Source organism: Episyrphus balteatus, chromosome 2 (assembly GCF_945859705.1).
Source record: "Episyrphus balteatus chromosome 2, idEpiBalt1.1, whole genome shotgun sequence".
In the NCBI taxonomy this organism is placed as follows: Eukaryota; Metazoa; Arthropoda; class Insecta; order Diptera; family Syrphidae; genus Episyrphus; species Episyrphus balteatus.
This window is the reverse complement of record NC_079135.1, coordinates 113,535,781-113,546,488: the sequence shown is the minus strand read 5'-3', so window position 1 is coordinate 113,546,488 and position 10,708 is coordinate 113,535,781. Positions and strand designations below refer to the sequence as shown.

At 30.4% G+C, this 10,708-nt stretch overlaps 3 protein-coding genes across 3 annotated transcripts; 2 read left to right on the top strand and 1 right to left on the bottom strand.

Annotated features, from left to right (window-relative positions):
* The first annotated feature begins 1,115 nt into the window (after positions 1-1,115).
* On the top strand, positions 1,116-2,176 carry LOC129909666 (serine protease SP24D-like). The gene is made up of 2 exons (XM_055986741.1): positions 1,116-1,345; positions 1,648-2,176. Exons 1-2 carry the CDS (start codon positions 1,116-1,118, stop codon positions 2,168-2,170), a joined length of 753 nt encoding a protein of 250 aa, XP_055842716.1. The 3' UTR covers positions 2,171-2,176.
* A 560-nt stretch (positions 2,177-2,736) lies between these two features.
* On the bottom strand, positions 2,737-3,841 carry LOC129909665 (serine protease SP24D-like). Its single transcript, XM_055986740.1, has 2 exons — positions 3,612-3,841; positions 2,737-3,259 (listed from the first exon to the last, which is right to left on the bottom strand). The coding sequence occupies exons 1-2, from the start codon at positions 3,839-3,841 to the stop codon at positions 2,737-2,739; spliced, it is 753 nt and encodes a 250-aa protein (XP_055842715.1).
* Positions 3,842-9,407: 5,566 nt separating this feature from the next.
* On the top strand, positions 9,408-10,354 carry LOC129911135 (serine protease SP24D-like). The gene is made up of 2 exons (XM_055988816.1): positions 9,408-9,740; positions 9,797-10,354. Exons 1-2 carry the CDS (start codon positions 9,445-9,447, stop codon positions 10,317-10,319), a joined length of 819 nt encoding a protein of 272 aa, XP_055844791.1. The 5' UTR covers positions 9,408-9,444; the 3' UTR covers positions 10,320-10,354.
* The last annotated feature ends 354 nt before the right edge of the window (positions 10,355-10,708 follow it).

The following is a 10,708-nucleotide window of genomic DNA, read 5'->3' as shown; positions in this document are numbered from 1 at the left end:
AGGTACATCAGCATTTATTTTGTGATTTTCAAACTTAGACAAATCCAATACCACTTTTATGGAACGGTTTGAAGACATTACCTTTTGTTTATAAAATTTTAGGAATTCGCAAAAACTAACATCGCAGCTAAATTTCTCACCCTCAAAAATATATAAAAAACACCCAAATATTGCGTTTAACTTAAAATCTATACTCAAAAAAAAGTATAACGTTTAAGCTGAGTAAGATTCAAATTAATTATACAAATTAGCTCGAAAAATATGGGTCATACAGATAAATTAAGTTTTGTCTTATTTATTTTTATCAAGAAATTAAAATGCCGAGTTATTCACTAAAACTTGTTTTTCCTTAAATCCAAGATGGCGGCATTGGCTTAAGCCGTAGGTACATTTCCAACTGGGCTAGGCTAAATTGTACACGGTAAATATATGAGAAATTAAGAGAAAGATTCTAAAAAAAAAGTATTTTGTTCATATTATTCCGTATTTTATGAAAAGTGACCTCTTTTCGCAAAATAAAATTGATAAAACAATTACTATCTATTCATTTTTGTGTACGTATAATGGTTTCCGCTCAAAAGAACTTTTAAATTACTGCAGTCTTCTCACTGTTCATTCACTAATATCAGTGATACACCGCGAACGTCCAGTTATTGACCTTCTTGTAGGCATATACATATACCTAGCCAGATTTATTAAAATTCTAGCTTCATAATTCAGAATGAATAACAAAACCAATTTGTTAAAAATATACAACAAACAATTTAGCCACACTTTATATAGTGAAAAAAAAAACAAAGATAGACAAAAATAACGATTCCAGAAAATTAATAAACAATTAAACAAAAAATTAAAAAATACAATATTGAAGTTTGTTTTGTTAATTAGATTTCTGACCAAAAGATGTTCTGGTTAATTCAAATTAATTATCTCCTCTAAAATATTTCAAAAATGGTATCATTTTTAATTGTCGATAAAATCCAATCTTGTATTCTTAAAACTTCATCAAAAAATTTTAAATTAAAACAAATTTTAGATAAGATAAATGGCTTCTATATTTTTTTTTGCAGTGTTATTTAAGATCAAACAAATTGAATTCTGGGATTATTTCAAAAATGTTGTTCAAGACTTCATTACTTGTAATATTTGCTTTAGTATTTTGTGCCTTAGTTAAGGCAAAGCCTTCACTAAGAATAGTTGGTGGCAGCTATGCAGAAATTGGACAATTTTCCCATCAGGTTGCGCTTTTTAGAAATGGTATTTATAATTGTGGTGGATCTATTATAAGCTCACGTTACATTCTGACAGCTGCTCATTGTGTTATTCACGATCATGGAACTGAAATGTAAGCATAAAACACTATTTCACTAACCACGAGTTTTTCAGTGTTAAACGAAATCAGAGTTAGGAACATAGAGGAAGGTTCGAACCAGAGTTAACACAGAGTCAAACCATAGTTAAACATAAACTTAGGATTAAAATAGTCAAACAAATTGTTGAAATCGAATTCCTTCGGTATTGTACCTAAGTTTTTAAAACGCACTTTTGAAATAAATCCATTCAGTCAATTCAGAATAAAAGAAAGTTTGTTGATTAAACTCTGTTAATTTGGATAACTATCTTACTTTCAACTTTTCTTTTTTCTAGCTATTCACCGAACGAAATAATTATTCGCGTGGGTAGTATGTACCGTTTGACCGGTGGAAAATTAGTTGCAGTTAAAAACATTAAAGTACATGAACATTACGGAAACTTTTTAAATGACATTGCACTATTGGAATTGGAAGAAACCCTCACATTCTCTTCAAATGTTCAACCAATTGCCTTATCCACCGATGAAGTGCCCAATGATGCCCAAGTTATTATTTCTGGCTGGGGAAGATTATATGAAAATGGAGAAAATGCAGAATGGCTAAAATACAATACCGTATCAAGATTAGATCAAGCTGATTGTCAAAGGCAAATTGGTTATGGACTTGACTCAATAATTTGTCTTGCTCATAGTGCCAATAAGGGAGCTTGTATGGGAGATTCTGGTGGTCCAGCTGTGTACAATGGCAAGCTTGTCGGTATTAGTAATTTTATTATGGATGTGTGTGGCAGTTCTAAGCCTGATGCATTTGGCAAAGTTAGCTACTATCTCGATTGGATATTGTCAAATATGAATTAAAAGTTGGAAGAAAGAAAAAGAATGAAAGATTGATTTTTCCGGTGTGGGGAAATAAATCAAACTCAAAGAAATAATAAAGTTTTTATGGAATATAATTGTTTTTGTTTTTTTTTTTTACTCGATGAATTTTCGATAATATTGTCTATAGTCTATCACATTATTTTTTCCAAAGGAGCTTGTACTCAAGGTTTGGTTACTTGACTCCTATTTGTATGCCTTTTGGTGACTAGGTTTTCATAATTGCTTTTCTTTTTTTTTGATAATTTCCAAGAATTCGGACAGATTCTGAGTTGAAACCAACCCGAACCCTGTCTTCTTTTGAATCTGACGTGCGTCTGGATGTGAATTATTACTAAAATAAACTTTAATTTGCATACTTTGGGGCATTTTATGTATGCGGAAGTTCATAATAAAAAATTATTGCATACTTCTACGTGTTTTCATATATTTAATGTTTTAAAGCAGGCCCGTAGCTCGTATTTAAAAAAATATGAAATCTTTTAAAAATAAAAACAAAAAAAACAAAAACTTATGCATTCAACCATTGTTTCTTTTTATTTCAACTTTCAATTCATATTTGATTTTATCCAATCGAGATAGTAGTTAACTTTTCCAAAGGCATCAGGTTTAGGACTGCCACACCCATCCACACTAAAATTACTAATACCAACAAGCTTGCCATCGTACGTAGCTGGGCCACCAGAATCACCATTACAAGCACCATTATTGACATTATGAGCCAGACAAATAACTGAATCATGTCCATAGCCAATTTGTGTGTGACATTCTGCTGGATCTAATCTAGTTACGATATTGTATTTTAACCATTCTGGATTCTCTCCATTAAAATACAATCGTCCCCAGCCAGAAATTATAATTGGGGCATTTTTGGGCACTTCACCAACAAATATAACAACTGGTTGAACGTTAGAAGAGAATTTGAGGTTTTTTACCAATTCCAATAAAGCAATGTCATTTAACCAGTTGCCGTAGTTTTCATGGACTTTTACTTTTTGCACTGCAACTAATTCTCCACCGATTAAACGCTGAACGCTACCCACGCGAACAGTCAATTCATATGGTTGAAAGCTAGAATAAAGAAGAGTTTAAAGTAAATATTTATAAATTGAAATCTTACTTTTATAAAAATTGAAAATATAAACCCGAGTTTAATTCGAGTTTAATCAACAACCTTACTCTTTTAACTCTGAATTGATTGAACGGACTTGTTTCATCGAAGCTTTTCAAAAACTTCGGTATTAACGCCGAAAAACTCCAATTTCAACAGTTTTTTTGACAATTAAAATCTTAGGTTAATGTTTAACTAAAGTTTGACTCTGTGTTAACTCTGGTTCAATTAAGTTCAAGGATTAACTTACTTTGTTTTTACTTTACACAGAAAACTTAACCTTACTGAATTAATTAATTTTTTTATGCTTACATTTCAGTTCCATGATCACGAATAACACAATGAGCAGCTGTCAGAATGTAACGTGAACTTATAATAGATCCGCCACAATTATATTCACCATTTGTAAAAAGTGCAACCTGATGAGGAAATTGTCCAATTGCTGCATAATAACCACCAACAATCCTTGCAGATGGCTTTGCCTTCACTAAGGTACAAAATACTAAAGCAAATACTGCAATTATTGAAGTTTTGAACAACATTTTGGAAATAATAACAAAATTCGATTTGTTTGAACTTAAATAACCCTGACAAAAAATTTCAGAAGCTTTTTTATCTTATCGATATTATTTTTTTATTAATTAAATATTTTTTAATGAAATTTTAAAAATGTTTGATTTTTATCAACTTTTAAAAATGATAGCAATTAAGATTTCTTGGAGGTGATAATTCAAATTGAATTAACAGAACATCGTTCGGTCAGAATTCTAATTAGCAAACAAACTTCAGTATCTTTTTCGAATGGTAAATAAGAACTGCGTAGAAAGGCTTATTGTTTGATGTTAATCCTTAATCGATATTTTTAACCATCTGTTGCATGAAGTGTGACTAAGTTTAAAGATGAATGTTGAGAGATATAAGATTTAACCAATTGAAGGTGAGCCGGGAAAGCTGCGAAAAGTGCTATAGGAACCGTGCGTCGGTCAAGCCCAAACTTGCAATGATCGATGAAAGAAAACAACTTGGAGTTAAAAACAGATTTTCTTCAAATTTCGTTCAGTTAATCTTTAAAATTGTTGTTTTCTGGGATATCTCTGGAAACGTTTGTTTCCGTTTCTGATTTTTGCAGTAAATATAAACAATTTATTTTATTTATTTCTGTATTTTTCGTAAATTAGTAAATGGTCAAAGATTCTTGATATCTCCTTGACATTCCATTGCGCTGGAGGTATCTGTATGGGAGAAAAGCTGACAGAGATAGATAATTGATTCAGCTTACTCTCATTATTAGGCCTGTTTGTAGCAACGTCAATTCTTCTAACAACCCATCATGGCAAAAGAATGATGAGAAAAAAAACCTCAGCTCACATGAATAACGCCTTCACATTGAATCAATTTGATTTAAGAGTATAATGAATAAAGCATGGACCTATCCGTAGGATTTCTGCAGAAACAAATCATTTGTGTGTGGGCCCAGTCCTGAACGAACGATTTATTCAAACGGAATGTGTAATGTGGTGCTCTCTGGTCAGCTGAAAGTAATAATTAATGACCATTAAAAAGGTGCTTCATGTGAGCTTAAAATAAATAAATATGTGGGATATTTTGCGTTACTTTGAAAAATGAATAAAAAATTTATTAAAAATAATTTTTTGAAATATCATAGGGAAAACGTGGTTTTTCGTATTTCCGTTTCCGTGGTCAACATTTTTTACCAAGGTTAAAAAAAAAATGCATTAAATAAAACAGAATTTTAAATTTACTTCCCAAAAGTGTGAAATAAAATTCATCATAATCAACAATTTACTTCAATAACCAATTAGTTCAGGTGCCTAAAACAATTGCTTATGCTATGACCGATATCAAGATTTTCAATTCATCGAATATTATTATCCAATTGACATGTCAAAAACTGACATAATACTTGAGGCAATGATGAACATACATGAAATGGCTGTCAAACCATTGAACTATGAAATCATTATAATGAACATAAAATCATCTACATTGAACAACAAGTAATTCTCAGATTGTTATTGCCCCCGAGAGAGAGAAGCATGATGATGATTTATTATCCAAAGGAATCAATTACTCAAAAGCAGTTTATGAGATTGGTTTGTAAGCTCAAAACACATGTTAATTGGTTCATAATATGTATTACCAATGCAACTCTGTATCGTCAATAATATTACGAGTATATTGAAAGTTATATGAGTACCTATTGTAAAATTTATAAGATTTCAGGAGAATTTCATAATTAATTCTAGATTGATGACAATTTGTTAAGTTAATTTCAGGTAATTTTATTACCTGTGGTATAATGACAACAAATTATGTATTAGTTTTAAAAAATTGTTCAGTAATGATTATGATAATAAAATTTGACACTTAACATGCTACAATACTCTCTTATACTTGGTCGAGAGTATTGTTTACATCAGCTGATTAATATTTTCTTAAGCTAATAGCTAAATGTTGAAAATTATTCAAAAAGGTAATGAAATTACCTTTCATACCAAATAATTGCACTTTGGTCTTATGCTTCTAATCGAAAAAGCATCCTCAATATGAATTTCACTCTGTAATATCTCTATGACCATACATGCGATTTTCAAAATACTTCACATTTTGTATGTAGAAAAAACCATAAGTTTAATTGAAAAAAAAAAAAAAAAAATATTTACCTATTGCAAATAAAATAATTTCCATTGAAAAAAAAAATTTTATTGCAAATAAAAATGTTTTGCATTGAAAAAAAAAATTGTATTGCAAATAAAAAATTTTCTGCTTTGAAAAGAAAAGATCAATTTCTAAATGACGATGAAATTCTGCACAGATGGCGACACCATTGTTGCGGACTTTTAAGTAAATAATTTCCAAGGCTATATTTTTGAAAACATCATTTAACCTAAGCGATGTATTTGACGTCATATCCAAAGAAGTTATATTGGAAGGATTAGAGGAGACATCAGGCTTAGCACAATCAATGGAGGGAAAGTTACTTTCGTCCAATCTCACAGGAAAAGGTGATACGCGAAGCATGAAGATCGTAGGTCGAGTCTTGGGTATCTAACTGCAAGAAATAAAATTAGACTGTCTGATGACCAGTGCGAGTTTGTAGCGGGTATACCTCAAAATTAGCGGATTTCTGCATTGTTTATAGCCAAGATGAATTCCGTCTTAAATTCTACTTAATATGAAAATAAAATGAAAATCCCCTTATTTTTATGGTAAAAAGAAGATTTTGATCTTAATTAAAGCAGCTTTCATCTTGGCTAAGAACCATGCTGAAATCCGCTTGTTTTTCTCCGTGCATTTTTTAAATGTTATATTTTTCTATAGCTTTTAACGTTTGAATTTTACATATTTTCAAAAACATTGATTTTTTCGATATTTGAACTTGAATAAATAGCATATTATGACGAGTTAACACTTCCATTTATATGAATGATATGAATCATCTTGATTCATTAGGATTAACGGAAATACAACATCCGTCGAATCATAAACAATTTGAACAGTTCTCATGGTAAGATGATACCTTTACCTATGTATGAGAACGAACAAGCATTGATCATCATGAATCAAGACGTGGATTTTATTTATCAAAGAGTATTTCACTTGTGGGCTCATTAGAATTATAAATTTTATTGAAAATTGTCGTAATATAACGTCAGATTGGATTTAACATCCATTATATTTGCCAGAATTTAGTAATATAGGGAACAATAGAGCTTGCATAACAGAATATTCTGATGAAACAGCTTCTAACGAAATGAAGGCAAATGAAGTTTTAATATTTCCAAATCTTTTAATTCCCAGTATGTATTGCATCTACGGAAAAATGCATAATCTTTTGTTTCATTGAAAATGACAATGAAGTATTTTTCAATGCTTATTTCATACCGATGTTGATTTTTACTTGCGATATAGGTACTATACAGGGTGTCCCAAAAGTAATGGATCAAACAAAATATGCTGATAGGGGATCTTAAGGGCTCTCAGAATTTGGTAACTTGTTCATCCCAAATCCTTACGGTTTTCGATTTAATGCAATTCTTGTGAATTTTCGAAAAATCCCTACTTTGCAACAGTATTTTGCTTCCTACGCCCATTATTGATTTTTGTTTTTTACAATTCTTTTACAAAAACATTACTAAACAATTACGAATAATTAATTAATCAAAATATTTTTTATTCCATACGCCATTTTGCTACAAATTAACTAACAGTTTTAAGTTTTATAAAAAGTCAATTTCTAACTTTTATTCGAGAGCAACACCGCAAACAAAATTTGTACGGTGTGAGAATGGTTTATTATTTTAAAAAGTTGCCCTGTTATTGTAGTTTTCAAAAAAGTATAAAAGTTCCTAAAGTTGCAGTTAGATCGCAAAATATTACAATTTTAATTCAACAAAACAGGGTTTTTCAGAGCAAAAATACGAACAAAAATAGAGGCTTCTGTTCAAAGAAAAATAAACAAATACCAGTTCGAGAAAATGTGTTTATTTTTGTTTGTTTTTTGTTCTGAAAAACCCTGTTTGTTGAATTAAAATTGTAATATTTTTCGATCTAACTGCAACTTTGGGAATTTTTATAATTTTTTTGAAAACTACAATAACAAGGCAACTTTTTAAAATAATAAACCATTCTCACACCGTACAAATTTTTTTTGCGGTGTTGCTTTCAAATAAAAGTTAGAAATTGACTTTTTATAAAACTTGAAACTGTTAGCTAATTTGCAGCGAAATGGCGTATGAAATAAAAAATGTTTTGATTAATTAATTGTTCCTAATTATTTGGCAATGTTTTAGTAAAAGAATTGTAAAAAACAAAAATCAATAATGGGCGCAGGAAGCAAAATACTGTTGCAAAGTAGGGATTTTTCGAAATTTCACAAGAATTGCATTAAATCGAAAACCGTAAGGATTTGGGATGAACAAGTTACCAAATTCTGAGAGCCCTTAAGATCCCCTATTAGCACACTTCGTTTGATCCATTACTTTTGGGACACCCTGTATATCAAGTTATGCATTCGTACAAAAAAAAAAAAGTTGAGATAACATTTTTCCATGACATTACGATGGTAGACAATGCCAAAAAAGTGGGTCCCGGAAGTCCGTCTGTCTGTCAGTCTGTCTGTCTGTCTGTCTGTATAAGGAGCTACAGCATAAACGGATGGACCGATTAATGTCAAACTTGGTATGTAGCGTTATTTGGCGACTCTCCAGAGGGGTTTTTGGAATTAATTTTTTTGGACCAAAAATAACGGTACTTGTCATATACCGATTTTAGTAAAATTGAAATATCTCGAAAACGGCTCCAACGATTTTGTTTAAAAAATTCAAATGTTAGTTTTAAGATAAGGTCTATATTTCAATGAAAGAAAATTTTTTTGAAAATCATTATTAACGGTACCTGCCATAGAACCGTTTTTTTTCAAATCCGATTATCTCCGAATCTGCATTTTCGATTTCAACGAAACTTTTTGTGAAGAAGCATTTATATAATTTAAATATAAACCAAAAATAAAATTTCCAAAAAAATAATTTTTTTTTGAAAAATCAAATTTTCGAAAACGGGACATTGAATTTTTTTGAAATTTTGTTTTTAGATGTTGATTAGTGATTTCTACAAAATGGCATACCAATTTTATTTTAAAACTTTTTTTCCAAAAAATTATTTATAAAAAATTAGTTTTTTAAAAAACGGCTCTAACGATTTTGAAAATTTTTTTTCTAAAAATGCATGATAATATATCAATCAAAACTGCATACTTGTTTTGGAGGGCAATTTAATTTCAGATTTTATTTTATTTTTTTTTTTTAAACGAATTTTATTTTTTTTTTTTTCAAATTTCTATATAAAAAGTCTTAAAAACTTAAGCAACTTTAACTCCAAGAGCAAGTTCGTGCGACCCAGTCGTGCATTTTATTTTATAACATTTCTGGCTAAAAATATTGTATTCAGTCTCATTGATTAAAACCAAAAATCACAAATCACATTATAATCCCAAAATCTTATCTATAGACATTTTAAGAACATTCTTTAATCAAAATCACATCAACTCGAGTTGTAAATCTTAGTTAGTCTTGCAATAAAGCTTAACTATGTCGATAAGATTAAAAAAAAACTACCTATACACATGTTTTGTGGATTTTCAAAATTTTATTTAAATCCAAACAAATTGATTTCGGGACTTATTAAGAAGATGGCGATCAAAACATCATTACTCGTAGCTTTCACTTTAGTATTTTGTGCCTTTGTCAAAGCACAACCAACATCAAGAATAGTTGGTGGAAAGGATGCAGATATTGGACAATTTCCTTATCAAATAGTCTTGTATAAAGATGGTTCTTTTACTTGCGGTGGATCTATTATCAGCTCACGTTACGTTTTGACAGCTGCTCATTGTGTTGTCATTGGTGATGGTATTGAAACGTAAGTTAAAAAAATTTATTCCCTGAGTGAAACAGACTTATTGATTCTTTGTTTAGTCTTCCAGGAGAATACTTCACAGTTCGCATGGGAAGTATTCAACGAATGGCTGGTGGAAAAATAATGCAAGTGAAAAAAGTAACAGTACGTAAGACGTACGGTAACTTTTTGGATGACGTTGCTTTATTGGAATTGGAAGATGAAATTAAATTCACTAAAAATATTCAGAAAATTGATTTATTCGATGGAGTAGTGCCAAATAATGCGTCAGTTACTATTTCGGGTTGGGGACGTCTAACAACTGGTGGAAAGACTCCACAGCGTTTGCAATATAACACTTTGACTAAATTAGATCCGTCAAAATGTGAAGAGACTATCGGCTATGGAACGGATCAAATTCTTTGCTTAGCTCATTCGAAGAATAATGGAGCTTGTAATGGAGATTCTGGTGGACCAGCTACGTATGATGGCAAATTGGTAGGAGTTGCTGGATTTGTTGTCGACGGATGTGGAAGTAATTACCCGGATGGGTATGCTAATGTGAGCTATCACAGGAAGTGGATACTTGAAAATATGAAGTAATTCAATTGTTGTTATTTTCGAGGAAGAAGTACATTTTTTTTTTTGGAGTAAAAAATAAACAAAGTATCTATTTATTGGTACCTAACTAGCTTTTCTGTTGTTTTTTTTTTTCGGTGAACTTTGGTTAAAAATTCAAGAAATTTATGATACTCTTATCGCTAACGAACTAGTTTTAAGCTATTTGATACGATACTAAATCAGTTGGTATTACTTGATGGATTTAAGATAAGGAGACTTGTGGCTTCGGTAGCAGGGTTCGAACCTCGGTCATGAAATTTCGGAGCAAATTTGAAAAAAAAGTGGAGCAAATGCAAAATTTCCGGAGTAGATTTGAAAAAAAAAAAAAATAATCCTTACTTTTAAGGAAATTTTGTTTTTATAAAAATAAT